At 46.2% G+C, this 27,885-nt stretch overlaps 2 protein-coding genes across 4 annotated transcripts in view; both read left to right on the plus strand.

Annotated features, from left to right (window-relative positions):
* KCNH4 (potassium voltage-gated channel subfamily H member 4) overlaps positions 1 to 7,554 on the plus strand; it is a 50,707-nt gene extending 43,153 nt beyond the window's left edge. For both annotated transcript variants that reach the window (XM_083469530.1, XM_083469531.1), the window contains exons 12-16: positions 545 to 583; positions 992 to 1,356; positions 2,253 to 2,359; positions 3,790 to 3,866; positions 5,080 to 7,554. In XM_083469530.1, the coding sequence (XP_083325656.1) occupies positions 545 to 583; positions 992 to 1,356; positions 2,253 to 2,359; positions 3,790 to 3,866; positions 5,080 to 5,613 (1,122 nt within the window). In that variant the 3' untranslated portion in view covers positions 5,614 to 7,554. The remainder of the gene's footprint in view (positions 1 to 544; positions 584 to 991; positions 1,357 to 2,252; positions 2,360 to 3,789; positions 3,867 to 5,079) is intronic.
* A 6,524-nt stretch (positions 7,555 to 14,078) lies between these two features.
* On the plus strand, positions 14,079 to 27,446 carry RAB5C (RAB5C, member RAS oncogene family). 2 transcript variants are annotated; one of them, XM_083470311.1, is made up of 6 exons: positions 14,079 to 14,185; positions 19,005 to 19,240; positions 21,809 to 21,960; positions 22,906 to 23,028; positions 25,018 to 25,111; positions 25,992 to 27,446. In XM_083470311.1, exons 2-6 carry the CDS (start codon positions 19,075 to 19,077, stop codon positions 26,102 to 26,104), a joined length of 648 nt encoding a protein of 215 aa, XP_083326437.1. In that variant the 5' UTR covers positions 14,079 to 14,185; positions 19,005 to 19,074; the 3' UTR covers positions 26,105 to 27,446. The 2 variants fall into 2 exon arrangements, with proteins under 2 accessions (XP_083326437.1, XP_083326436.1); XM_083470310.1 differs by having other exon boundaries at positions 14,097 to 14,255.
* The last annotated feature ends 439 nt before the right edge of the window (positions 27,447 to 27,885 follow it).

Genomic DNA, 27,885 nt, shown 5'->3' on the forward strand with positions numbered 1-27,885 from the left:
AATAGATAGAAAGGGCGCTTCATGAGCAGAGGAGGAAAATATAGGCAGAATGAAGACGGGTGGAATGAATGTGTGTGGGAATAAGAGGAGAGGTGGACTCTAATCTGCCTTGTGTGTATTCAGTAGAGCACTGGGGTTCTCTGCATATGTTGTAATGGACACACATAAGGAGGGAGGCAGAACCTTCCATCGCAAGCTTCATTCTCCCCAAGTCTTGCCATGATGGCTGGAGGTTGTGCCCTGTCTCCAGGGACTATGGGCACAGCAAATACCAGTTGCTGGCACCCACAGGAGAGGAGTGCACTCTAGCTCCTGCTCAAACCAATGCATGGTTGTCAGTTTGTGCCAAGATGGTGCAGGAGATGCTCCCTAGAGGGGCCAGAACCAAGGTGAAATGGCATCTGTCTCTTCAGCTTTTGGTTGGGTGGTCGTCAGTCTGGCAACCAAGAATGGTCAGCTTTGAGGCAACAACCCTGATAGACTCTGAAAGAGCTACCCAGTCTTTCTTGTTTGATTGTGTTGTTGTTGCTGTTTTCCTTTCTAGGGACTTCTCCGATTCTCCAGGTCCCCACGTTTATCCCAGGTAACTTTTTTGCTGCAGAAACAGAAGGGCACAGGGCTGGGAGAAACTGCATTGATTACAGCCAACATGAAATTGGCTGGGTGGGTGGGATCTCAGGAAGCAAAAAATAAAAATAAAATAAAAATCTTAACTTTGTTCGTAAGTTGCTTGCAAAAACTTGAGTTTGTATTCTCCTAAATTATTTCTCCTACACCTGAAAGCTTGAGGGCTAAGAGCATTTCACCCTGGCTTGCGGTGCAGATATGAACTAGTTTGAAATGCTTATTTGCATGACAGATTGATACTCTCCGCCTAAACAATGATCAGATGGTCACACATCTAAGTTTATTAAATGTGATTTAAGCCTCACCTATAAGAAAGCTGCCTTTCCATCTTCTGAATCTTCTTCCTTCCTTCCCTCTTGTTTAGCCTCACCTTGAAAGTGGTGCTGCCCCCGAGAAGCCCCTGCCCTCCATCCAGGAATATGGCGAAGACTCTGAGGACTTCTTCCAGCCCTCGCCAGCCACCATCACCCGCCGCAAACTCCTCTTGCCCAACCTCAACAGCCCCGTGAGGCGCGGCTCCTTCAGCAGCCTGCTAGGAGATGACCTGCGCCAGTTTTCCGCCCTGCGGCGAAATTGTCGCTCCCCAGCCCACTGCAACCGAGGCCGTAGCCCCTCTCCGCAGTGTCGCCGGGAGGTGCAGCTCTCCGATGAGGGCAGCAATGGCCGGAAACCTGGCAAGCTCCTCATTCCCTCCCTCATGAACTACGGAACCCCAGACCTCAGCCCCAGGTAAGGGTCCTCATTGCGTTCCTGAACGGCCACAGCAGACAAACAGATTTGGCTCATGGGGTATGATCCGCTGGGAAGTTCTCCTGCGAAAGCCTCAATAAAATGAATAGGATACGTTCAAGAGGGAAGCAGTGGTTTTCTGTAGCTTCTTTCCATTTAACTTAGATTTAGGTTGGAGAACTTCCTAGCACTGGGGTGTAGGGTGGCTGTCAACAAGCCAGGACATCCACAGGGCAGGCGCACACACAGAAGGCATGGAATGTGATTAGCTTTTTATTAACAGAAAAACAACACAGCAATGTCCTTCGGTTCATCTCAACTCAACGAAGGCTTTACTGAAACTAAGCTCTAGCCATGCCCCTCCGCTCTAGCCTCTCACTCTGGATCACTCCCAAGCAGGGGGTGGGCTCCTCCTGTGGGTCTGTCTGGCACTCCTCAAGCAGGGAGTCAGAGTGGGCGAAGAGTCAGCAGGACTGGGACTGTCTGCATGCATGCTGCGGCTCTCAGCTTCTAACCCTGTCCTGGAAGGCCCTCCTTCTCCTGACCCCCCCCCCCCTTGATCTCTCAAGTCTCCTGCTTCTATCAGCTCCCAGCTTATCCTTTCTGCTGACTGTTCCTCAGTGTCCCACCACCAGGCTCCAGGTTCTAAGGTGTCATCTTCAGAGCCCTCCCTGCAGAGTTCTTGGGAGTCAGGCACCCACCACTCCTCCTCATCCATCCGGCCCCTGACAGTGGGGGGTCTGTTTTCCATCCAGTGCTCCATTTCCTCAGAAGGATAGACTGCCCCTGAATATGGAGGTTCTAAATTCGATATTCAATCATCACTGCTTGACCCTGTCTTACCACTTTTTGACTGCACCCTGCCGCATAAACTAATCTGTCTCCCACCTCCCTAGAGTTGTGGATGGAATTGAAGATGACGGTGGCGCATCAGAGACACAAACCTTTAGTTTCAATGTGGATCAGCCCACGCAGAGCTCGGCGCAGGAGCCTCCAGTGTCAGGTAGCGATAGCAACGGAGGAGATGGGTCCTTCCACCTGCCTTAGAGAGCAAGAAGCCACTTAGCCGTCAACCATTCAATGCTCATTAAAGAAATGCCTCGCACACTATTGAGCAAGCAGATTCAGCCCTCTGTTGAGCATCAAGGCTCATTAGTGAGCCATCAAGTTAAGACTGGCCATCTCTTCAGTTGACCCGCCATGATCGTATTTGTCTTATAATAGTTAACATGCGACAGCTCACTCAGAGAATGAGTTGGGAACCATGAGATGTTGCAGAATGGCTGGGTCTAAGGCCCCTCCAGTTTGGTGGCTGGATTTCCTAACAGGCTAAAGTGGGGAGGGTAAAAAGAGCCAGGGGAAGGGGAAGCCCACATGATACTCTCCGGTTGTTATTGGACTCCAACTCCCGTCATCCCCAATTGTGGACCATGGTGCCTGAGGATGATGGGAGCTGTAGTTCAATGACATCTGGAAGGCCCCATGTTAGCTGCTGCTGAGCTAACTGCTTCTGTGGGGGCTTCATTTCTATATGGCTAGATCTTGACCCCAATCTTGTGTTTAGAGGAAGTAAAATGAATTTTAATAAATAAACTTATGCAATTGATATAGGTTGCAGCAGTCAGCTTTTCTCGGGGCAGAATTAGGCTGGATTCCCCCCTCCCCGAAGTGATAAAGCTAGGTTTGGACTATACCACTTTTGACTGCAGGTGGTGACTCACATGGCTGAATGGGGCTTCTTTGCTCCCACAGGTCCCTCTGCAGGCAAGAAACTGTATAGCAGGGGAAAGGGATAGGCCAGGAGCCTTCTCCGCAACATCCACTTCTTTATGAATGGCTTCTGCCCACATTGTAATATGTAATACCCCATGCATGCCCGAAATCTATATCTGACATGGTATAGTCCAAATGCAGACTTACCACTTTGGTGAGAAGTAGTCCTTTGTTCTAGCAGTACTAAAGCATCATTATTTAAAAATTACTATTTTAGAACGGAATATGCACAGTTCAGGTTTTAGGGCGACAGTGGGGAACCTCAGTTCCAGGGGTCTGATGTGGCCCTCAGTACCTCTCTGTGTGGCCCTCACTCCTCAGTGGCCTTGCTTTACACCCTCCTTGAATATTTTTGCCCAGCTGGAATGTGTCCTTGGATAATGCCTCTTGCCTGCCTGGATAGAGAGGAGGCTGTGGAGAAACTAGCCTGTTTCAAAAAGCGAACATTTATATTCATTACTCTGCCCAGTTTTGCCTCTGGCCCCACCCACCACCCTTGGGCTACCAAAGGTCACCCTCCCTTTTTAGGGGTTTGCTCCAATGTGATGACCCCTTGCTCATACAAGCACAGTGTCAGAGGATTGGGCAGAAGGCAAACTGCTGCAAGTATTTCCTCTAACCCTCTCATCTCCCCCTCCTACCCCTTGACTTTCCTTGCAGGGACAGAGCAAGCCAACCCTGTGTCAACTGCAGAAGCTGATGAGGTAAAGCAGAACATCCGAAGGCTGAATCAAGAGGTAGGAAGCAGCAGGGCTTTATTTGATTTGATTTGTGAGTCACTAGGGCGCAGTCCTGGCATCAGTTTTCCCTGCCGGGGCTGTGCCCTAGAAAATACAAAGTCACGTTTAAAATGCCTCTGAGCATGGGCAAAGTGCATCTGCTTTGCCACCAAGTAAGCACAGCATGCCCTCATACATCAAGGACTAGGGGAAACTCTAGATCAGGAGGTGATGTTTGCAGATGTCTCTTTCACCCTGAAAACTAAGTGGGGTGGGGAGATGCATAGCTGCAGATCACCACTAGCTGCAAATACCAGGTTAGTTTAGTTTAGTTTGTTTGTTTGGCTCGACTGCATTTATTCCTGCCCCCACCCCCCACCCATGGGGGAAGGAAAGGGATGAGGGGGTTGATTTTTCTGTGCATCCGTGGTGTTGGCGTTTCTGACTCAGGGTGTCAGGGTTTAAAATTAGCACCGGGTTGGTGACAATTTCATAGCAACAAAGCCAGCCTTCTCTTTCTTCTTCTCTCTCTCCCCCCACCCTCACCCCACAAAACAAGTTGCCTGTGTGTTCTGCTCCTCATTCTTCATAGGAGCCCATCTCAGGCAGAGCTTTTTACACACACACACACACACACACTCCCCGCCCCAATGTCCTGGCTCCTCCCCTTTTCCCAGCTGCTACATAAAAGCCTCAAAGACGCTGAAACAGATCAGATCAGAAATAAGAGGCCCACAGCCAGTAGCCGTGTCTTTCTGTGTGGACACATGGAGGGATCAGGCCCTTGTAGAGGGCATTCTCAGCACCAAATGGATTATAGTCATTGCAGCAGAATGAACTTCAGGTTAACAAATAGTGTGGGACAGGGGCAGCATGGGGATGATGTCGCTGTGTGTGTGGACCACCTCAGAAAGCTGCCTGCATTGATGCACATTATCACACAGTGCATACATGCTCGTCATGAGGATGTAGTGGTTAGTGTGCAGGACTAGGACCTGGCGAGACCAGGGTTCAAATAACCACTTAGCCATAAAGCTCACTGGGTGACCTTGGGCCAGTCACTTTCTCTCAGTTTAAGTTGCCTCACAGCGCTTGTGTAGGGATAAAATGAGGATGATGTATGATGACTTGGAGGAAAGGTGGGATATAAATCAAATAAATAAGCAGGCATGACACTCTCAACGTGCTCTATATAAATGCTAGGTATTGATTCTTTTTCTGGTTTCCCCAGATCAACAACCTGAACCGGGAAGTCTCCCAACTCAGTCGAGAGCTGCAGCATCTGATGAGCCTCCTTCAGAGTCAGCTTGCCATCCAGCCTTCCTACGCCCCTGCCGCGAGCTGCCCTCACAACTGTGGCCAGACCTCGCCTTCCCCGCCTCCCACCAGCAGGCTGCCTTCGTCCCAGAGCATGCCGCCCCTCGGCCTCCCGGCCTCCTCGAGCGCAGACTTTTCAGCCTTCACCAACTCCCTGCCTTCTTCTGCCTCGTGCATAGAGCACTTGGGACCCGGGGAGCAGAGGGGTTCCACTTCCTGTGGCCCCACGAGCCCCACATACCAATACCACTCCCTATGGGCGGACACGGGACACGGAAGCCACTACTGTGGCCAGGCAGCCAAGGGGACTTCTTCCCGGTCGAGTTCACCCACGCCGTGCCCCCTTAGCTCTCTCTCCCCAAGGAACTCTTTCTCCACTTGTTCGGGGCAGGGCTGCCCGCCACCAGCACGCTTCCACTTCCGGTCAAGCTCAGAGACCTTTCACTGATGCCAAGTAGCCTCCTGTCACCTAACCTTCTTCCTGATGGTTGCTGAGGGCTCAGGACTCTGCAGAGAAGCCAAGCAAGCTGGGCCCCAAGATTTGGCTTGTTGGTTGTTTATTTTTTTCTTTTGTAACCAGTAGATATATTTTTTAAAATTTTTCCATGCGGGAGGCAACTGTTCCCATGAGAGCCGAAATGAAGCGAAATTTTGGATTCCAGATTTAAGCGAACATTTGGGTTTTCGACGTTGTTTTTAAAAGGCATTTTTAAAAGAAAAAAACACAGGCAGTTGAATCGTGAATCTTGCTGGTGCATTTTGAAGGCAGTGGCTGTGTTTGCATACCGTGCTTTGCATTGTCCCAAGAAGCTGAACACATTATGATTCAGCACTTAATCCATAGCTTCCGGCTACGTGCAAACTTAGAAATTCTGGCCAATGGCTTTGAAGCAAGCCAGTATATCAAACCAGCTTCAAATCGTGGCTTCAAGTCCAGCTTCCTTTGAAGCTATGAACCAGGGATGGGGAAGATGTGGCTGGACTATAACTCCCATCATCCCCAAGCACTGGCTGTGCTATCTGGGGCTGATGGGAGTTAGTGTTGTTGGACTCCAACAGGGTCCGCAGGTTTGGCCCCTGTCAGCATGGGATGATGGGAATTGTAGTCCAAAACATCTGGAAGGCAGCAGGCTGGGGAAGTCTGTCTAAATCTAACAGCATCAAATGGCATGTTGCAATATATTGTTGCACACCACCTTAATCTCCAAGCAGTGCGAGATTCCAGTGATTCTAGGTGCTCACCCAGAGTTCATGTTTCCTTTTGGGAATGAGGCACAGCAGAGACTGTGGTGTCATAACTCTTAATGACCCATCACCCAGGCAATGATTACCTGATCACAGGAAACTAGCCTGGCTTATATTTTAACACTTGCTGGTCCAAGGGTTAGAATGACTCTGGCACCCAGTTTAGCTTTCCAAGCTTTGATTAAATTCTAACACTTACTGGATCTAGGAACGCAGAGGAGTCTGGCACCTGCAAACTCATAACATTAAATATGCAGATGCACAAGGCTGATTCAAATTTTGGTGCTACAGAGGGAAAGTAGGCGGGTACCTTTCCTCCTGTGAGTTAATATGAGCACAATCTATCAGGAAGTTCATATGTGCAAGCCTCATTGAAATGAATGGGAGCTGTGCAAGAGCAATAGTTCTGAATAACACCCTAGCTTGGTGGCAGAGCACTTGCTTGAATGCAAAAGGTCCCCGCTTCAATTTCTGGCATCTCCAGGTAGGTCCAGGAAAGGCTCCTGGAGACCTGCTGCCGGCCAGTGTAGACAATACTGGACTAATGGTCTGATTTGGGATAAGGCAGCTTCCTATAATCCTGTTTCAGTTAAGCTTGCACAGGAGAATTTCCATTAGTAGTTATCCTACAGGTTGGCTCTGCCCATCTCCCACTCTGCCACATTTAATGAGGCTCAGATTCCATTATTTGTAGCAGACACCCCATGACAGAGTTCTTTCTGGAGGAGAATATATGTGCATATTTCTTCAAGCTGGAGCATGTTAGGAGCAAACGATTAGGGAATTTTTCTTCAAATTTATTTCATCTTTACTTTTTTCTTTCCTCCCCCTAAAACCTTCAGAATCAGTGTACACACTGTACTTTTAATGCACACTGGAAGCACATTTTCCCCCTCCGAGAATTCCCCCTCCAAGCTTATCCCTCTCAGAGTTACAATTCCTAGCAATCCTTAACAAACTACAGTGTGTACACAGCCTTTTCTCTGATCACTGATTGCTTTTCAATCCTGCCGCAGGGCCAACCCCCCTCTACTAAATTATTGTTTTATTTCTTTTACTATTTATGGTGAAAAGGGGTGCAGGAGGGGGATATGTTATCCTTCCGTGAAATGTCTGACAAATTAAATAATTTGTTTTTCTACTCTGTTCTAGCTGTTCCTGATGGCTGGGGGTGGGGGTAATCTAAAAAAAAAAAGAGGAGAGAGACCTCTGGGTAAAAGCTGCAGCATTTGTCCTCTTTTTTTCCAATCTAAAGAACGTAGATTGACTGACTTTCTCTAATTAACCAATCTCTTTCTTGTCCTCCCTGGAGGCTTATATATCCTGAAAGCTTGAACCATTTCCGGCTGCAAAACCTGGTTATTTATTTCTAAGCTCAAAGGTGTCAAAGCTCAATCAGTGCCTACAAAAAAGGATACTCCAATACAGAACTTTAAAGCATGCAGGGACTGTGGCTGGGAAGAGTTATAAGCGTGGATCAGTCCTGCTGTGTTTTTTCACAGACGGCCTTTGATCCGAAAGGGCAACTTAAGCCAGATTCATCTGACTGTTAAGCTGAGGTGTGTACACTTGAAACAGCCATTGCACTTGTGCGGATGACAGCGCATGAACAGGAGTTAGAAGAGGGGTTTGGTGGTGGTGGGAAACCAAACAGATAATGTGCATCGGGTGAAGACACCCTCTGATGTGTAGCACAGCATGCAAATGCAACATGAAACGCAACCTGGGTGAGAGATGACCTATAGCCTCAGTCTGCATGCATGTGCTATGACAGCACACACATTGGATCAGACTGATATCCCATCCCATTCAACTGCTTGCAACAGGGCTCTGTTGAGACTAATTTTTGTTCAATTGTGTCCCAATGGTTGATTATAATTCATCACTGCTTACTTTTCAGAAGCGCTTGACGCAAATTACCATGAATTAACTCAATGCAACCAATCATTTTTTAAAAAAAACAATAATAAAAACACAATAAAAACCACCTTTTAAAAAAATTGATAGGCTGACTTAAACTATCAGAAGTGATGCAATCTAGTCTCCAAGAGAGCTATGAGTCAGGAAGGTTGTGGTTTAATCCTTACCTTCTGCCTACTCTGAACTCTCTAGATGGTCTTCAGCAGGGCCGTCTTTAGGATATGTGCTGCTGGGGGGCAGGTCAAAATTGTTGAGCTTTTTTTAGGGGGCAAGTTATTGAGCTTTTAAGGAGGGAGTAGCAATAACCTACGTCTTCCTTTTTTGTGATCATGTGAAAATGGGAGACACCACGGGGGGGGGGGGGCAGATGCATCCTGGTGAACTGGTTGGACATCCCTAAGGTAGATAGTTAAGAGCTTAGGCGGCTTCAGCAACGGACGCCTGGCACCCCCCATAATTCTGCACCCAGGTGCCCCACACCCCTGGGTGAAGACGGCCATGCTCCAGCTCATGCTTAGCACCCTCTCCCTAATCTGCAACATGGGATTGATAAAACTGATCTTCCTTAAGCATAGGTCCCCAATATTTGGGGGCCCTTGGGCACATTTGCAAACTGGAGAAACTGGTGGACACCACATATACACCACGATCAAGCACAGCCTATTCTATCAGCCACAAGAATACTTCTTTCAAACCTTATTTCAGCTTGTGGACGGTTGGAAGAATGGAGGCCTATGGCATTTGGGAAAGCCTCTGTGGGTGTCCATGGGCAGCATGTTGGTGACCTCTTAAGGCTATTGCAAGGATTGCAACAATAGAATGCATGTTCTGAACGCTCAGGAAATACCGTATATGTTAAGTACCGGTATTTCTACTAAGTGCTTCAAGGTACAGCCAAATAGCAAAAGCTTAACAATGTGACAGGCTAATTTTTATGAAATCCTTGAAGGCCTTCAGTACAAGGTAAAAACCCTGATCCTCCAGGATTCTTAACTGCACACAGAGCTTGCTTGAGTAGGACAGGCTCCTGCTGCAAAATTCATTCTCTTGTAAATGATAATTTTGTGTAGGGGGTGGAGAAGTGAATAGTGCTTCAGCCTCACCCCATAATGCTTTGCAGCAGTATTGGTTCACCCAGTCAGCTGCCAGTCTGATATAGAGAAGAAGTGATGTACATTGATGTATGAGCCAAGGTTTGGCATGAAAAAGCTCCCCACCCTCAATTGGCACTGGCCAACTGGATTCTTCATTCACTCACTCACACAAATACACACTCTTGAACTGCTTGGGATTGTGCCACAGGGAAGCAGCGGGTGGAAGCTGAGGAAGTCTTTCTTTACATTAGCAAAACAGGGAATCAATTTTAAAAAACACCTCTGGCACACAAATCAATAGAAGCCCAACAGAGTGGTGTCAACAAACTGAAAGTCCCTCTCTCTCTAGCATCACAAAGCTGAAAGTCTGGATGTATTTATTTAAAAATCATAACCGCTTTTCACACTGTAGGTCTCAAAGTGGCTTACAAACAATAAAAGATAACGGTGCCATCTTCTCCCTCCTCTTGCGGAATCCCACTCTTGCAGACTCTTCTCAGAAGTAAGCCCCATTAGGCCCAGTGGGACTTACTCCCAGGTAAGTGCACGTGGCACACCCTCCAACATTTCTCTGATGAAAATAGGGGCATCCTATTCAATAATAATAAATTTTATTATTTATACCCCACCCATCTGACTGGGTTGCCCCAGCCACTCTGGGCAGCTTCCAATATATATAAAAACATTAAACATTTAAAAACTTCCCTATACAGGGCTGCCTTCAGAGGTCTTCTAAAGGTTGTGTAGTTACTTATCTCTTTGGCTTGGGGGTTGCATAACTCCATACCCTCCAACATTTCTCCGATGAAAATAGGGACATCCTAAGGAAAAGCAGGACATTCTGGGATCAAATCAGAAATCAAATCAGGGCAGCTTCTGTAAATTTGGAACTATCCCTGGAAAATAAGGACACTTGGAGGGTCTGATGTGGTATTCTTCAGAACAAAACTTCAAGGACATAGCTACACAAAACCTCCACATTGTTCCACCCAATCTCTTCTCAGTTCCTCAAAACAATCTGTTCTGCTGCAGTATCTCAATTAAACTTGCATTTATCTGGAAGATAAGCCCCTGGATTCCAATAGGACTCATTTCCAAGTGGGTTTGCCCTTTGAGTTCAGCATGTTTAAACCAATTGCCATCCTCAGAAAAGTCTTCACATCACTGTTGTTCTATGGAGCAAATGTCAACTGCTATGTTACATAGAATGGAAGGCCTGGCCTGCTCTGGACCAGTAAATTAGTCTGGCCTCCATTTCTGTGAACCAACCCAAAATGCCTTCACATGAAGCCTTATGTGCTGTGCTAAGACCTCCAGCTAGCTGGCAGTATGAAACTGGGTGCTGATTTTCAGAAAGAGGAACTGAAATGTGCTTTGGAATACATAACTGGTCATTGCAAATGTTCTAACATGGGAGATGACGGTGACAGTGCGCATGTGATGTCCTGCCTGCTAAATCCTAGATGTCAGGGAGTAAGTTTTCTGTGATCATTTCCTAGCAAAGGAAATAACCCTCTGTCCGCTTTTCAGTAAGCGTGTGTGCTCTCACTGAAGATGGTGTATTCTGCATATGCACAGAGTCACTTCTTTTCCAGGACACTGAAAAGAGATTCCACCTCTCTGACCTGCAGACTGATGATCTGAAGGGTGGCAGGCTGTTCTTTTGCAGACTCTTGTGCATGGCAGACTCTTAGCTGATTTTGTCTCAGTTCTGAGGGTTTATATATGACATCACACAGGGATATCACAAGATATAAATCCTGGCTTCAACTATTTTGAAGGAGGAACTAGCAGCATCTGCTAATCAGAAACTCCCAACATCTCTGCAATCATCCCTCTTTCTTCCTTGTTTGAGTAGGTACCATTGTAACCCTGCCTAGCTGAGCATCTTGGATTGCAGGTTTGTTGCTACGGCAACTGTTGCCACAGCTTTGGTGGTCACTACTGCGTTGCATAGAGACTGGGTCGGAAGTGAGGGTAGGGTGGCAGGGCAAATGTCCCACTGCAGCCTTCCTTCCCCATGTCCCTCATGCCAGGCCCCTTCATTACCTCTTCCCTGGGATTCGGTCCTGTTGTCATGATAGGGCCCATGTCTCCTAGCAACCAACAGCACAGCTGCCTCCACCTTGACAACGCTGCCCTGCTTTATTTCCTAATAAGACCTGAAGGGGCATTTCATCACCTACCCCGGAGAATGGACTCTGCGCAGTTAGGTGACGACAACAGCTTGCTATGACCCAACCCACCAGCAGTTTTCCAAAGGGATGATAAGCTGGATGTAAACACACATTTGTTTGTTTGTTTGTTTGCAAAAACCATCTCCTTCTTTCCTTAGAAAAGAGAGAAAGGTCCAAAGTTATATTTACATCTTTTTTAAAAACAACAACTGTAAAAGAACAAAAACTATATGAAATAGGTTGTACCATACACATAAGTTAATTTTCTTGCATTAATTTATAATATTTACTCTCCTTGTGTGTCTGTATGCTTTTGTTTATTTTTTTAAATCAAGAGGAAATCATGCCTCTGATTATGTGCAATGGACCTTTCACCTCCCAGCAGGTAGTCACTATATCCTTGGAAAGGGGCGGAGGGGGGGAGAGAGCTTCTAGATCAGAAGGTAGGGCAAGCTGGCTAAAGCCTCAGCACCTCCTAGTTTGGATATAATAGAGAGGGAAATGTGTTTGCCTGTGCTTTTCCTTGGCCTGAGGCGTCCTCTACTGGTCGGTTACAACCTAGCACCCATGAGGGCTCTGTAAACGCTTACTAATAATCCTTTTTCGTGGGTGATGTAAACCCAAGTGAGCACTGCCCTCCCCCATTAATCTATTTTTTGATAACCTGCTTCATTGGCAGTATATTAGTAACAGGGCAAGCACAAGTCATATCACTGCTGAGGCAAAAGGACTAGATGACGCTCTGTTGAGTTGTACAGAAGTTGAGCAGTAGAAGAAGAAGAGTTTGGATTTGATATCCCGCCTTTCACTCCCTTTAAGAAGTCTCAAAGCGGCTAACATTCTCCTTTCCCTTCCTCCCCCACAACAAACACTCTGTGAGGTGAGTGGGGCTGAGAGACTTCAAAGAAGTGTGACTGGCCCAAGGTCACCCAGCAGCTGCATGTGGAGGAGCGGAGACGCAAACCCGGTTCCCCAGATTACGAGACTACCGCTCTTAACCACTACACACACACACACACACACACACACACACAGTGTGATAGCTGACGCTTAACTCGGTCACTTCCACACCATATAGTTAAAAGCACATGCGTTCCCCACCGCAGAACCCTGGAAAATGTAGGTTACCTCTCACAAAGCTACAATTCCCAGATCCCTGAACAAACTGGAGTTCCCAGGATTCTTTGAGGGAAGCCATGTGCTTTCTATGTATGGTGTGGGTATGGCCAGCAGACAGCATCCTCCACACCTGAGAACAGCAGTCTAGTTTAAAGAGCGAGGGTTGTCCTGAAAATGATGGTTCATTTGTGTATGTAAGAAAGGAATGCACTGAAAGTACTCACCAGCCTGGGAAGAAAGGGAGACATGCATAGCACTGTCACTTTCTGCTTCCATTTGAATAGGAAAGAACCCACGATAGGCTTTCCAGGCACTTGCAACATACAAACGGAAGGGATTAGTTGTGCCCTGTGCTGTGGGAACTCAGCACACAGATAAGAACAAAAGAGTATCCCAGCTGGATGAGGCCCATGGCCCGTCTAGTCCAGCATCCTGTTCTCACAGTGGTCAACCAGATGCCTGTGGGAAACCAGGAAACAGAACTTCTCAATTGCCCTCTCCTCTCCCATTGTTTCCAGCAACTGGTATTCAGAAGCATCCCTGTCTTCCGCTGTGGAGGGCAGAAGCATAGCCATCATGGCTAGAAAGCCACCAATAGCCCTCTCCTCCACGAATTTGTCCAATCCTTTTTTAAAAGCCACCCGAATAGGCATCCATCACTGCCTCCTAGGGGAGCAAGTTTGCACTAAGGGAGACGGAATTTTTAAAGAAAATAACATTTTGATTAATGATAGAAACAATTTACCCAAGTAAAATAACAAAAACCAACACCAGGGTATGTTTGCGTGAAATTAAAAGTGACGTCTTCAAAGAATCTGAAAACGTGTGTGAGAATGTCTTAAGGATGGCCTTTGCAGCCCGCTCCTGTACAAGTTTACTCCTTCAATGCATGACCCTCAGAGACTTTAGCTATTGTTACTACTGCTGAATTTCTGGCTCTATCACTAACCCCTTGGGAAGTCGAGGTGATTTTTAAAAATCCGTTTCAGCCTGTTAACTTTTGTATGTTTAAAAATAGGCTTGTGTTTTTAAATGGACTTTACTGTTTTTATCTTTCGCAAACCGCTTTGACGTAGCTTTTTTTCTTGTTCTTTAAACAATCGAGCGGCGTATAAATGTTATAAAATACATATATAAAGCAACAAATAAACCCCGAGGTAACTAACGGAGAGAAACACGGAAAGAGAAAAGCCCCTTTGGAAGATATCACCCCACCCGTTTATCCTCCCTCCCTGTGCCCTGAAACGCAGTTACGGCGGGATAGAAGGCGGGGCTGCTGCTGCCGCTGCTATTTTTTTGGTTCTTTTCCCTCTCGATTGGTGGAAGGAGCAGCCTGTCACAAGGAGAGAGGAAGTAGAAAGGCAAAAAAACCCGCCCCCGCTGTCAGGAGGAGCCTTTAGCGGAAGCGGAAGAAGCTGGAAAGGAGCCGAGGGCGGAAGTGGCGCCGTTTGAGATTTTTGGAGTGGTGGGTAAAGGGGGATACCGAGCAGCGGGAGGACTGGTGGCGGCGGCGGCGGTCCCGCAGGCGGGAGCGGGTGAGTGATGGGGGTCGGGTTCGGAAGAGGCCGGCCTGGGCTGGGCTTAGGGGAGCGCAAGCTGTCCTGCCTGCGGAGAAGGAGCCCTGCGGCTTTGCCTCCCTCGCAGATGGGCGTTGCTGGCCATAGCGGGGCTGCCTCGGCCGTGTCGAGCAAGGATGGAGCCTCCATGGCCAGGGGCAGTGCACCTCTCTCGAGCACCTGTTGTCTTCGAGCCCCGCCTGCGGGCTTCCTGGAGGCATGCCGTGCGCCGCTCTTGGAAACAGGATGCTGGACTAGGAGGACCGCTCTGGCCGACCCAGCAGGGTTGTTGTTTGCTCCGCCCTGCACGGCGCTTTGTAGAAACGCCATAAGCAGAAACAGTTCTCCTTGCGAGCCTGTGAGGCTTGCAGTCTAAGAGCCGGGAGTAGTCACAATTCGTATGCAAAGCTCCCAGAGGATTGGGTGTTCACGAAAAACACTGAATGTGTGCGTTTGGACAGAGGAGCTCTTTACTGGTGCGCTCCTAACTGGAGTTGCCAGTTAATTTCCTCTTAAGGGGATGAGTGCACGTTTATAAGCTTTGTCGGGTAGAAGTTCAACAGGTGTGACATTTCCTGTATAAGATATCCTATCCCTAAAGCTATGATATTCTAACCTAGGGTGTGGATTCTAGCAGAGGGGGTTCTCAGACCCTTTCTGTTCTACTGTATCCTGATATGCTTTGGACTATGAGTTTACATATTCTATCTGTGATCATAGTTGCTGCAAATAAAGGCTGCATTTAAAACAATCAGCCTGAAGGATTGTAATAAAAATGACTTGGTTATGGGCCTTTTTTCAGGGAGCCATCTTGGGAGTCAATAATTTGGGAACTTTGTATGTCGTCTGGACTTAACGGATACAGTACTTTCCTCATCAGACAAAACCAACATGATAATAACCAGTAGTTTTATTACGGCAAATCCCTTTTCTTACTACCGTTATATTGCATGGATTGACATTCTTTAAAAGACTTCTCCAAAGTTTGTGTAGTGATTAAGAAAGTGGACTGTGACTCAAATTTTGACTCTTAGATGAGTCCATTTGGTGTTTGGCAGTACATATAAGGATCATAACACTGGTCTGCCTCTTGAAGCCTGTAAAAATGCTGGTGCATTATATGTGAATGAAAGTTCGTATTATTGTTACTAAAGGGAACAGGCCCCTCCTTTGTGTAACAATTTCCCTATTATCTTTCTTGCCCCACCTTTTGCCATTTGGCTTCTCCCCACTCCCACCATTTTATCTCAATCTCCGGTCATCACTGCAACCCTGCCCCACCCCTACCCCTTGCCTCTCTATTGCAGATTCTCTTAAGCCTGTATGCAGGAACAATGTTGCCTGAACATTCTGCATTGCTTGAATGTAAAAAGACTTACTTGTAAAAGTTATGTTTGCTGTCCCCAAACTTAAGGCACCCTTCCTCTTTCCTGCGCCTGCCCTTCTATATCGGGCGTTGAGAACATTTGGCCCTCCAGATGTTACAGAACTACAGCTCCCATCGCCCCAGCCAGTATGGCCAATGGCCACAGAGGATGGAAGTTGTAGTTCAGCAATATCTTTCTCCCCTATGCTCTAAATCCTTGTTAAATTTTAGTTGTGCCACAGTTCAGGAAAGTGATGTATAGTGGAATTGCTTTGACCGTTTCCCTGAATATATGAATATGTCTCTTTAAAGGTCTACCCTTCTTTGTAGCCAGATGGTTGGGGTAGCTAGCTCCCAGCATTCTGTTACACTCCAGCATGCCAAGAAGCAAACTATGCAGATGGGAGCATGCTTAATTCTTAATACTGGAGCGTGAGTGCAATTCTTCTCTCGTGTAAGTGAATGGTGGGCATTCACTTTCATGGAAATAAAGTGCTGTGTTTAGGGACACTGACATAGTGATGAAACACACGAAACTGCTTTATATCTTTGGTCAGTATTGTCTATGCTAACCGGTAGTAGGTCTTTGGGGTTTCAGATAGGGAAGCCTTCCCAGCCCTAGCTGGAGATGCCAGCGGCCTTCTGAATGCAGAGCAGATGCTACATTTGGCTTTCTCAAAGTAAAACCTGTGCTCCACCTCTGCTGCAGGTCGCCAGACCGTCACCGATAGGGATTTTGTAGGGGAGGGAAGGGGAAACCATTGGACTCCAATTCCCATCAGCCCCAGCTAGCATGGTTGATGGTCAAGGATCACAGGAGAAGTTTCCTATTTCGGATGCAACGTTGGGGTCATGCATCCCCATGAGATTCTTTTAATTCACAAGCCCTCCTTCCATGAACATCATATTGGTGGGCCCTGTGCTAGTATTATAGCAAGGCACCAGAGGCTTTTCTCTGGCAAAGGTTTAGGGCAAAATGAAGTGGAGTACATATGTGATTCATATGGAAGTTAGATCATATCCACCAGACCTCAGTGCCTTAAGAAGACTCTTGTATGTCTGTAAAATGCTAAATGGTTTCTCACAATCCATATCCAGGCTGAGGAAGGTCTGGTTGTTGTGCTGTTGGTTGTGACCTAAGAAGTTGCCAATAACAATTTCTGTTTATATTTATTCAGGGTTAGCCTGTGCAGTATTTAGTAAAAACACACACGCGCCACAGGCAAACACTAAATAAGAGTGTGTGCAGTCAGTACACGAAGTAACCTGACAGACCCATCTTATTGCTTTAAACGTGTAGCAGCTAAAAGAAGTATTTAGCTTCAGTAGCTTAACTCGATAAATGTCGGGTTGGTTGTTCCCAGATATATCAGGGACTACTGATTAACAGTCACTCATTTCTTTCACTTTTGAGTTACTGCTCAGTATAAATTGTAAAATGCTGAGTGCCTTGTCTAAAGGTCAGCTGGTTTGAATATTTAGCATCCTTAGGCAGAGAAAGTTTGAGGTGTCGCCAATCCCTGCCCCCCACAATCCAAGCAAAGAATTCTCACTGCGGTCAACTAAAGACAACCAACCATGCCCTGTACACACCCCCAACCTCTCTCACTGCCTCAGAAAAACAAAAAATGAATAAAAAAAGAACATACCCAAGTGACGCTGATGCAAAAGCTCCACGCATACACTAAAAGAATATAAGTTTAACCACCCCACCTCCTCTCCCACTTTCTCCTCCAACAACCTTATACTGCCTTCAATACTTAATGTCTCACATCCAGTGTCACTGCTCTGTAAAAAAGACACTACGACCTGAAAAAAGAGATGGCACACCTACTTTTGTAACCAAAGAAAGTGCTTAATAAAAATTATGTTTAAAAAGAAAGAAAGTTTGAGGCACAGAGAAGTGTAGTGTGGAAAGCTAATGTAACTTTTTACCTAAGTAAAAAAGTAAGATGAGGTGCACAGTCTCTTTTGCTGTGGGCATACTGAGCCTTGATGCCTAAATGTAGTACAGTGGTACCTCAGGTTACAGACGCTTCAGGTTACAACTCTGCTAACCCAGAAATAGTACCTCGGGTTAAGAACTTAGCTTCAGGATGAGAACAGAAATTAGGCAGCGTGGTGGCGGCAGTGGGAGGCCCCATTAGCTAAAGTGGTGCTTCAGGTTAAGAACAGTTTCAGGTTAAGAACAGAACTCCAGAACAAATTAAGTTCTTAACCCAAGTTACCACTGTATATAGCTGAGCTACATGCTCATACAGTTAGTCACATACATATTACACATCTATTCAACGTAGAGCTACCTTGTTATAATCCTTACTACAGCCCCGCAAATTGGATCAGTATTGTGCCCCTGCCGGTGGACACGAAGAATAAACTTTTCCTAAGGCCACCCAGTGAGTTATGGAAGATAATAGTAGTAGTAGTAGTAATAATAATAATATTTTTCTTTATATCCCACACGTCCCGGTTTAAAAACCGGGCTCAGGGTGGCTAACAGCAAATATAAAACACTGATTAAAATGCGACTTAAAAACAGCATAAATCAGGATAAAATACAACATAAAATGCAGCATCAATATCAATAAAATTCAAAAATTCAGGGGTCATTGGGTGGGACCCCAGTCAGTAGACATCAAATGATCACCAGGGCTAACTGGCCAAGTTGGTCCTACTAGGGCCAGCAAGGAGACCAGAGAAGGATTTAAATGTGGGGTCCCAGAAAGGTTTTCTTCATAGAAGAGGAAAGGGAATAGAGGATTAGGCTAATTCAAATTGAAGGCCAGGCAGAATAGCTCTGTCTTACAGGCCCTGCGGAAGGAGATCAAGTCCTGCAGGGCCCTAGTCTTGTGGGACAGAGCATTCCACCAGGTCAGAGCCATCACTGAAAAAGCCCTGGCCCTGGTGGTGGATAGTGTGGCTTCCTTAGATGTGAGATCGAGACGTCCTAATATTTTATCCACTGGGCTTGATATTTTATCCACTGGGCTGGAACATCCCTCAACCCAGCTGATCACGTTAAAAGTTTTAATGCTGCAGACTAATGCTGTTGTAATGGTAAAACAGTGGTGAACAATACAGTGCATGCACTTATTAGAAGGACTAAGAAGGCGCTTCAGGTAAGATGCTCTGTACATTGGAACAACAGGGGAGCAGCTCACCTGAAACCACCCAGGAGAGCTTGTGGCAGGAATGAAGCTTCCAGTTCCACATTTGAGCTGCTGGATCAGGGGCAGGGCACCTGTGCCAGCTGGGACTGACAGGATGTGGAGTTCAAGAATACCTGGAGGGCCACGGGTTTCCCCACCTCTGTGCTAGCTCAAAAGCCAGTTTCACATCACTGAAATGTCTCTTTCTTTCAGTTGGAGATTTGTGTTCCTCGCCAACAGTCCCACCTCCTTCTCATCGGAGCCTGTGCCCTTGGAACAGGCCATGGCAGGGCGCGGTGGAGCTGCACGGCCAAATGGGCCAGCAGCCGGGAACAAGATCTGTCAGTTCAAATTGGTTCTTCTGGGCGAGTCAGCTGTTGGGAAGTCCAGCCTGGTCTTGCGCTTCGTGAAAGGACAGTTCCATGAGTACCAGGAGAGCACAATTGGAGGTGAGTATTGGTGAACTCTAGCTGTGGGTTAAGTTACAGAAGAGCCTTGGGCCTTTGCAGGATTCCCCCACCCCCACCCCAGCTTGCAAACTTTTTGTGATTAGGGAGCTCTTTCCACACCGATATGGTGCAAAGAATTCTCACTGGGCCTAATAAGGCGCCCATTCCATTTCAAACAGGCACTAGCCAGGCCTGTTGGTCAGCCCTGTTTTTCCCACGTAGGACATTATGTATTCCCTACATATCTCAACAGTCACTTACAGCTGTAAACTATTACAGATTTATAAACTAAACAGATTTATAGACCTACATGGTACAAAACGGAATAAAGCGCAAGCTCCAAGACTAATAAAATCAGTTCGGCGAGCTCTAAAACAATAAAACCATTTATACTCTGAAACAACAATACGATTTAATCAGATGTATAATTAATCTTCCATAAATGACAAGGAAAGCCTTCCTAAACAAAAATGTTTTCATTAGCTGCTTGTCTGGTTTCAGCTGGTAATTCGTTCCAGAGAGGTGGGGCTGCAACACTAAAAGCCTGGTTTAAACTACCGGAGGAAGTTGGCAGCAGAGAGCAAGCTGTCGTTAAAGAAGCTCGTCTGCCATTGCTAATTCTCACTGCTCTTCTGACAGTGTTCTCCTACCCAGCAATATTTTCAAACAGAGGCAACTTGGCAGAAGGATGTAGTTGTCTGTAGGGGGCAACGGGGGTTAATCTGTTTCAACAGTTCCTTCTAGACTTTTTTTTAGAGCCACGATGCCACTTCTGGCTGAAACTTGCAGACGAAATGGCAAAAGGAAGAGAAGGCTGCGCATTTGTCTATCCTTGCAAAAATGTCAGTTTGGAAGAAGCGTCTTCTCTGCCCTGAGCAGATTAGCCAGCCTGATGCCTGAAGTTCTTGCTTCACCTCTTACAATGCCCCTCTGTCAAGATCGACCTTGGCAGTTCTGGTGCAATTTTTGCAAAGTGGGGACTTCTGGCTTGGTTGGAGTCAGTGATGTCAAGTCCTATTTGGTTTCATCAGACTACAGAATCTGAATAGAGCAGTGGCTGCTTAGGAGCTGGTTTGCCCGCAGCCTGCCAGGTACATGTTGTATATGTGCTGTGGGGCATAGGACTCAGTGTGGACTGACCTGACCTCTGCCTTGTGTGCTTTATAGACCCACTCCACTTCATGCTGCAAAAGGTATGGACAGGTGGAGCCTACTTGCATACAGATAGAAGGCCTGGTTCACCTTAACGTTCTTTAGTTCATACAGTGGTATCTCGGGTTACATACGCTTCAGGTTACAGACTCTGCTAACCCAGAAATAGTGCTTCAGGTTAAGAAGTTTGCTTCAGGATGAGAACAGAAATCGTGCTCCGGTAGCTAAAGTGGTGTTTCAGGTTAAGTACGGACCTTCAGAACGAATTAAGTACTTAACCCGAGGTACCACTGTATTCTGCTTTGCCTGTTTTGCAGGCTTGGGATGGTAAGAACAAACAGGAGTATGCAGGTGCCAAAACAAAATTCTCTGCTAGGTAACCCACACTTGGCTTTACCCCAGCTGTCAAATGCCATTCCGAAAACAGAAAGCTTTGCAGTTCTTCCAGAAAGCATTTTGGGTTCTGAACCTGGCATCTAGAAGAAGAGGGCAGTTGTCCTGTGCCCTTCCTGTTTGATCTTGGCATGCATCCCTTGGTGCAGATCATATCAGCCCAAAGCTTAACTCCTGCACAAAAGCCAAAGGGATGTGTGAACTGATCCTCTGTCCAAGCTCTGCACAAAAGGAGGGCTTCTATTTAACAACCCCCCCCCCTCTGCCTTCAAATGGCTAACATTGCTCTTTTTGCAGCCAAGTCCCATAGTATCTTAATCACTTGCAGCAGGGCTAATCTGTGGCCCTTCAGATGTTTGGTTTGGACTACAACAATGCCCCACAAATAACCCAGAGGTGCATTTTAAATAAGAGAAAACATTCTACTCATCTAAAAACATGCTGATTCCCAGACTGTCTATGGGCCGGATTTAGAAGGCGATTGAGTCGGATCCGGTCCCCGGGCCTTAGTTTGCTTACCCATGGGTTAGCATGTCAGACTAGGACCTGAGTTCAAATCCCCACTCAACCATGATGCCCGCCAAGTGGCCTGTGGCTAGTCGCTCACTCTTAAGCCTAACCCATCTCACAGGGTTATCATGATGATAAAATGGGGGGGGGAGATGGAGAGAACTATTTACACTACCTTGAGCTCTTTGGAGGAAAGTTGGGGTAATAAAAGTTTTCTATAATTATAAAAAATACAACAGAATTTAAATTAAATAGCCATAAACAACAATATCTCCAAGTATACAATAAAGTTAAACAATCCACAGATATGATAGTGACGTTTAACAATAAAGAGACAAAAGCATAATACCGATCATAGCAAAAATTAATCATCTCCAAAATTACAAGTAAAACTTGTCCTTGAATGTGCAAGTAAAACAACGATATCTAGGAAATGTATCAGAACATGTGCAGAGTTCAATCCAAGTTTTTGTTGCACCTTCCTGTAACTCTGAGCTAATGTTTCTTTTCCAGCGGCTTTCCTCACACAGACCATTTGCCTAGATGACACAACGGTCAAGTTTGAGATTTGGGATACAGCTGGGCAGGAGCGCTACCACAGTCTGGCACCCATGTATTACCGGGGTGCCCAAGCGGCCATTGTTGTCTATGACATCACCAACATGGTGAGGATTTTTGACTTTGTCTTGTCAGCTTAGACCCAAGAGGGCCTCTTCTCTTGTTCCGATAATCTTGAATGCCTGAATTCCTGGACGTGTAGGAATCCATTTGACGAATGCTTTATCGCCCAGGGTATAACTTTCAAGGAAAACCAAGCCCCTTGGGCTTGCTTTAAGACTAAAAATGCTTGGTTTTCCTTGGTGGTATGAAAACAGGCTGGGCTCTTTAGACCTTAGTTGCAATTGGAATTTACTGTTGGGTCTAGTAAGTGAGGTTGTAAATATATTGTCTGGGCTTCACCACTTTGGATGGCATCGTCTCCATGATGCAACATTCTTCCATAAAAAATAATAATCTCTGCATCTGGAAAAGTAGCATGTTGGGAAATTGGGAAGCTAAAAGCATTCATCTGCAGCCTTTAGTAGTACAACAGACTCAACTACTGCCTTCTGTTGGAACACTTCCGTGCTTACTGTTCTTGTGTCAATTTCATTTCATTTCCATATACTAAGGCATGTGACGATAGCCCCAAAACACACAATTCTGTGAGTTCCTGAACCTTAGCCAAATCTTAAAATCTTGGTATTTAAATTGGATGTTGAGGAATTTTGAAGTCTGGTCTTAATACAGCAGTTTAATGTCCCCATGCAATGTTTGTTAAGCATAAACCTGTCCAATGCACTCATTTACATGTAAAATCCAGCAGCACCCATAACTCTGAATGTTATAAAAATGTCATTTTTGTTAGCCATTTTTCCTCCGCCGCTGTCGATCTTTGCCCAGCCTTGGATGTGCAAAACTAAGATGGAAGTGACAGGTCAGTGAACATGTTGTTCTGCTTGTTAGGAAGAGTGTGTTGGCATTCCAGTTAGAAAGAACTGGTATTCTTCTTGGACTGAACTGACTGCTGAGCTGACTTCCCTCTTTCCTTGCCTGTTTCCTTCTTGTAGGACACCTTTGTACGAGCCAAGAACTGGGTGAAGGAACTGCAGCGGCAAGCCAGCTCTAACATAGTCATTTCCCTGGCAGGGAACAAGGCTGACTTGGCCAGCAAGCGAGCTGTTGATTTCCAGGTGAGTGGCATTCATTGCCTTGGGAAGTAAACCTCCTTGTAGTCGTCCTGTGACTGCAGGAAGCTGCTGTCATGAACTTGCTAACATGGCTAGGCAAACCGCTTTCCTCTCCAGCTCATCCAATATATAAGTAACTAGTGGGAAGTGCTTGGCACGGCATGGGAATTTAAAGAAACCAATAAATATTATGATTTTTAAATTGATAGTTTGATTAGTGAATTTCAGGGCTGCACGTACACACACACACCAACCCAGGGATTCGACGTGACCTGCCCCAGAACCAACTTGAGGGGGGCAAAGTCATGCCAAAGTCACATTTCTGTCCACCATCTTGATTCAAAATGGCGGAACTCACACCTCATGAACCCCCATGCTGATACCTTGAGAGGTGGCCAAAACCTATAGAGAACAGACAGATAGGCAGGCATACAACTTTACAATATATATAGCAGCTGCTGAACTATCTTACAGTTGCTTGGTAATCTGTACAACTACACTGTATAGCTTTGAAAGTCTTAGGAATGTGCTATAAATGCTAAGTGATCATGAGAGTGTGAGCAAAATTCTGGGAATTGTCAAGTATCTTGTACGGTAACATGCTACTATGCATTATTATTTTTAAAAATACTTGTTTGTTTAGTAGGTTAACATCCTGTTTTTTCGCTAAAGTGGCTAATGATGCTTGTAAAACACAACAGATACCCCCCAAAACAACCAGCCCCACTCAAACAAGAACCAGCATCATATGTTCTTCCCACAGGGCAGATGGTATCATATTAGACAGTCATTCAGTCGAGTTCCATAGTGTGTTACAGTAGAGGCAACAATTGGAAAAACCACAATGTGAACTGAAGACAGTGCTATCATCGATATAAAACAGGGCAGAGTAGTAGTTAATTCTCAAAGACCAACTGAAATAGCCAGGTTTTACTTGACTGCATAAAGCAGAGAGGAGGTTGTTATAATCTCCTTTGGAAGGGGAATCCAGAAGTATTGGGGCACCGACAGAAAAGATCCTGGTAGAGAGTAATAGTTTTCCAATACAGTGGTACCTCTGGTTACAGATGCTTCAGGTTACAGACGCTTCAGGTTACAGACTCCACTAACCCAGAAATAGTACCTCGGGTTAAGAACTTTGCTTCAGGATGAGAACAGAAATCGCGCCGCAGTGGGAGGCCCCATTAGCTAAAGTGGTGCTTCAGGTTAAGAACAGTTTCAGGTTAAGAACGGACCTCCAGAACCAATTAAGTTCTTAACCCGAGGTACCACTGTATTATGGAGTTCTGGAGAAAGGGCCTCATGAGTAGATCTTAAGCGTGTGTGTGGCGGTGGGGAGGCACTCGCTTCTTGGAGGCATCAGTGGCTGCCCCACAGCTGTCATGCCAGGTTCAGTTACCATTGAGTCATGCCGTCCTGGGAGACTGGAGTGTCTCCACTGTGCCACCCCCCGGGATGATGCTGGCAGTGGCCAAGGCTGTCATCATTCCTCCATTAGCGAATTCTGTTTTTCAAGCACAGCTGGGACACCCAACGAACATGACGCCCCTTGCCAGGCCTGCTCCAATCATAGCTCTTTTCTCACGCTGAGCAGTCTTCCACGAGCCTCTTGTCTGCAATAGTTTGGAATCCATGTCATCTTTCCCATCCTGGGAGCAAAACGCAATGTGGTGGCCAGAACTAAGTGAGGGTGCAGGGCGCTGACAGCAGTATTGAACTGAACTGGAAAGCCTGGAGATTGCTATGCAGCTGTGGTGGCTACCCATTCACCAATGAGTTTAGCTGTCTTCTCTTTACCAGCTCTCTGTTTATAGGCGTTTGGTGAACAGAGGTTGAAGGCAGTGTTTATATAAAGGGTAGCACTTCTGACATGTCCCTTGCTTTCCGTTACTGAGTTGTGGTTCTAGGAAGCACCAGATCAGGCTGCCTAAAGGTTGGCTGAGTACATGTCTCTGCACAGATTCTGATTTGGCTCGACACATTCCCTTGCAGGAAGCCCAGTCCTATGCAGATGACAACAGCTTGCTGTTTATGGAGACATCCGCAAAGACGGCAATGAATGTGAACGAGACCTTCATGGCGATAGGTTAGTAAAGTGGTGGGGAGACGCAGGGTGGCGAGTCACCCTCCACACTGCCATAAATTGGGGACAAAGTGATGTTAAATAAATAGACACACACACACCCCACAATCTTGGGTTCCTGAACAGCGTGGGGTGCAGTTCGCTGCAGAATTGGCCAGTTCAGACTTGAGGAAACTTGCAGGCCTAGGAACAGGAAAGGCCATGTGGGGATTCATTCATTCATTCGGTTTCTATGCAACCTTTTTCTCCAAGGAGCTCAAGGTGGTGTGCATGATTCTTCCCCCACCCCCGGTCATTTAATCCTCACAACAAGCCTGTGAGGTAGGTTAGGCTGAGAGGCAGTGACTGGCCCAAGGTCACTCCGTGAGCTTTATGTCCAAGGTGGTATTTGGCCTCTCAGGTCCTAGTCTGGCATTCTAACCACTACAGAACGTTGACTCTCTGTTGCCAAAAGTGTTGGGTAGGAGGAATACAGGTTCTGGAAGATCAGGTGGAATGAGGTCCCAAGGGAGGGGAGCTGAAATAAGGGCCTACAGAGTAGGTAGTGTGCTAAGAAATGGGGGGGAGAGGCGTGAGAAAGAAGTAGGGTAGAAAGGCCAGAGGGGTGGGCAGGAGGCAGTGGTTAAAGCAAGGCAGCTGGGGGCAAGGGGTGTGTGGAGTAGAAAGGCACGAGAGTCTAGAGACAGAGAAGCTGAATATACCCATCTTGACTGACCAGCTGAATATTGCGGTACCAGTCACCCCTTTGAAAGCAGCAGGAAATTGAGAGGTTGCTAGCTTCCAGGAGCTGGGACAGACATGATCTTAATCCCCTGCTCCTGCCACAGGGTGAATCTTACAAACCAGTTCACTTGGATGTGCCTCTTCCTTTTCCCCCCCTCAGCCAAGAAGCTCCCCAAAAACGAACCGCAGTGCCCAACGGGAACAGCAGGCAGGAACCGAGGTGTCGACCTCCAGGAGAGTAGCCAACCCAGCAAGGGGCCGTGTTGCAACTGAAGGGGCCACACTGCCTGCCCCTCTGGGCGGCCCCAACTGGAATGCGCCTGAACCAATCGCACTTACGGAAGAACAGCTGCCAGGATCCCTCTTCTTCCCACCTCTTCCCAATCCCCCCCTTTTTTGCTGCTGTGTCTCCTCCCCTCTCTTTCCCTCTGGTTGCAGAATGGAGGGAGCAAGAACCACCTGCCCCCTTCTTCTGTACAAATGATGAATTCATCTTTTTTAAAAAAGTCTTAGTCACCTTTTTTTTTTAAAAAAAAAAGAGAGCAAAAACACACAAAGGAACTATGGCACACCTCTTTGACCACTCTTAATGGGTAGGTGATGTGCATTTCCAGAGCTTTGGCCTCTCCTATCTCTGCTTTTCCTTTTCCTTTTCTTTTTCTGAAGGGTTCTTACAGCCTCGTATTTGCTCGCAGCCGCTTGGAAGGAAGACCTGCCTTACTTCAACCAGAAGTGACTTTTGGAACACCTGCTTGGTGATTCTAAGCCACTTCCACCGGTAGGGCTTAACCCTAAAGAAAATGTGGTTGCCGTAGGCTGGGGAAGGCACTGAGAGTTGTATGCTGGCAGAACGACAACTCCCAGGGTTCCTTGGCCAGGAGAGCCTGGTTTAGATACGGTATAGACTTGCTTTTATAAAAAGCAAGTACTGTAACGAAACACACAGGTAACCACTAAATGAAATGGTAGCAGTAATGCTAGATTGAGGAAGAACTTCTGGCCTTTAAGCCTTGTTTTGACCAAATCACAATTATGAGTATTGCCAGGGGTTGCGGGGGGGGGGGGGGGCAGGGATCTGATTTTCTTCTGTATTTTGTATTCTTGTTTTCAATATATAACCAATCAGTATCTCTTTAATCACATATACCAACTAGCCTTGCACCCACCTAAGTTTGCATTGGGCTTTGGGTATACCAACTCTGCATTAATATTTTTTTTCCTATTTACATTTTGGATATAATGCACTAATTCAGCCTGTTGAAGAAAAATTGTATTAAAATTATCACTTCTTTTGAGCAACGTGATGCCATTGTTAATAACCCTATAGTATGATGTTGGTGGGTGTATAGATGCAGGGGGGTGGGGAGGATGGACGTGATGTGGGGAGGGGGGCAATAATATGTATTCACATGCAGATGAAATATTGGTAATTCCACTAAATAAAACTGCAGAAGGGAGACCACAGATTTTGTTTCTGATCTAGTGCCTGAGGCAATTTTGTCTTAACTCATATTGGTATTTAAGGGGAGGAGTCTGTCAGTCTCTTCAATGCAAAGCTCCAGTTGTGTATGATTTGAAAAATAAATTTTTTATAAATCAGATACTGACCAGAAAAGCAGCTTCTGTCTTTCTATAAATCAGCCACGTTAATGTCTGGCATCTCCACTAAACTTACCTGGGAGTAAGATAACTCTGAAATTTGGAGGACATTTTACAGTTTGCTCGGATGAATTCACATTGTTACACTCTCAATTGTTGGGCTTACACTGCTAATATTCTTAGATTTTCAAGTACTGTAGTTCTTTATCCTTGGATCACAAATATTCTTCCAAGAATGAATCTGTATCTTGAAAAGGAAACAAGGGACTACTGTGTGGGTGGGTGAAACAGGGCTTGTTGCCTGCAGGTGCCCTTGAGTTGTGGACTGAGCTGCTGTGACATCATGGAATGTTTGTAAGCATCTAAATTGTCCAGGAGAAAGCATCTGTAAGGAAAACATTAGTAGTGCCATTTCTGTAAGGGAAGTAAAAGGTCCGTTTGCCTGGTAAAGAATC

Source organism: Podarcis liolepis (assembly GCF_965112155.1).
Source record: "Podarcis liolepis genome assembly, chromosome: 13".
Lineage (NCBI taxonomy): Eukaryota > Metazoa > Chordata > Lepidosauria > Squamata > Lacertidae > Podarcis > Podarcis liolepis.

Excerpts from the sequence above, each read along its gene's own strand:
- RAB5C (XM_083470311.1), top strand. The coding sequence starts at position 19,075 with ATGGCAGGGCGCGGTGGAGCTGCACGGCCAAATGGGCCAGCAGCCGGG. Across the intron at positions 19,241-21,808 it reads CCAGGAGAGCACAATTGGAG|CGGCTTTCCTCACACAGACC; the intron begins GTGAGTATTGGT and ends TTTCTTTTCCAG. Across the intron at positions 23,029-25,017 it reads AGCGAGCTGTTGATTTCCAG|GAAGCCCAGTCCTATGCAGA; the intron begins GTGAGTGGCATT and ends ATTCCCTTGCAG.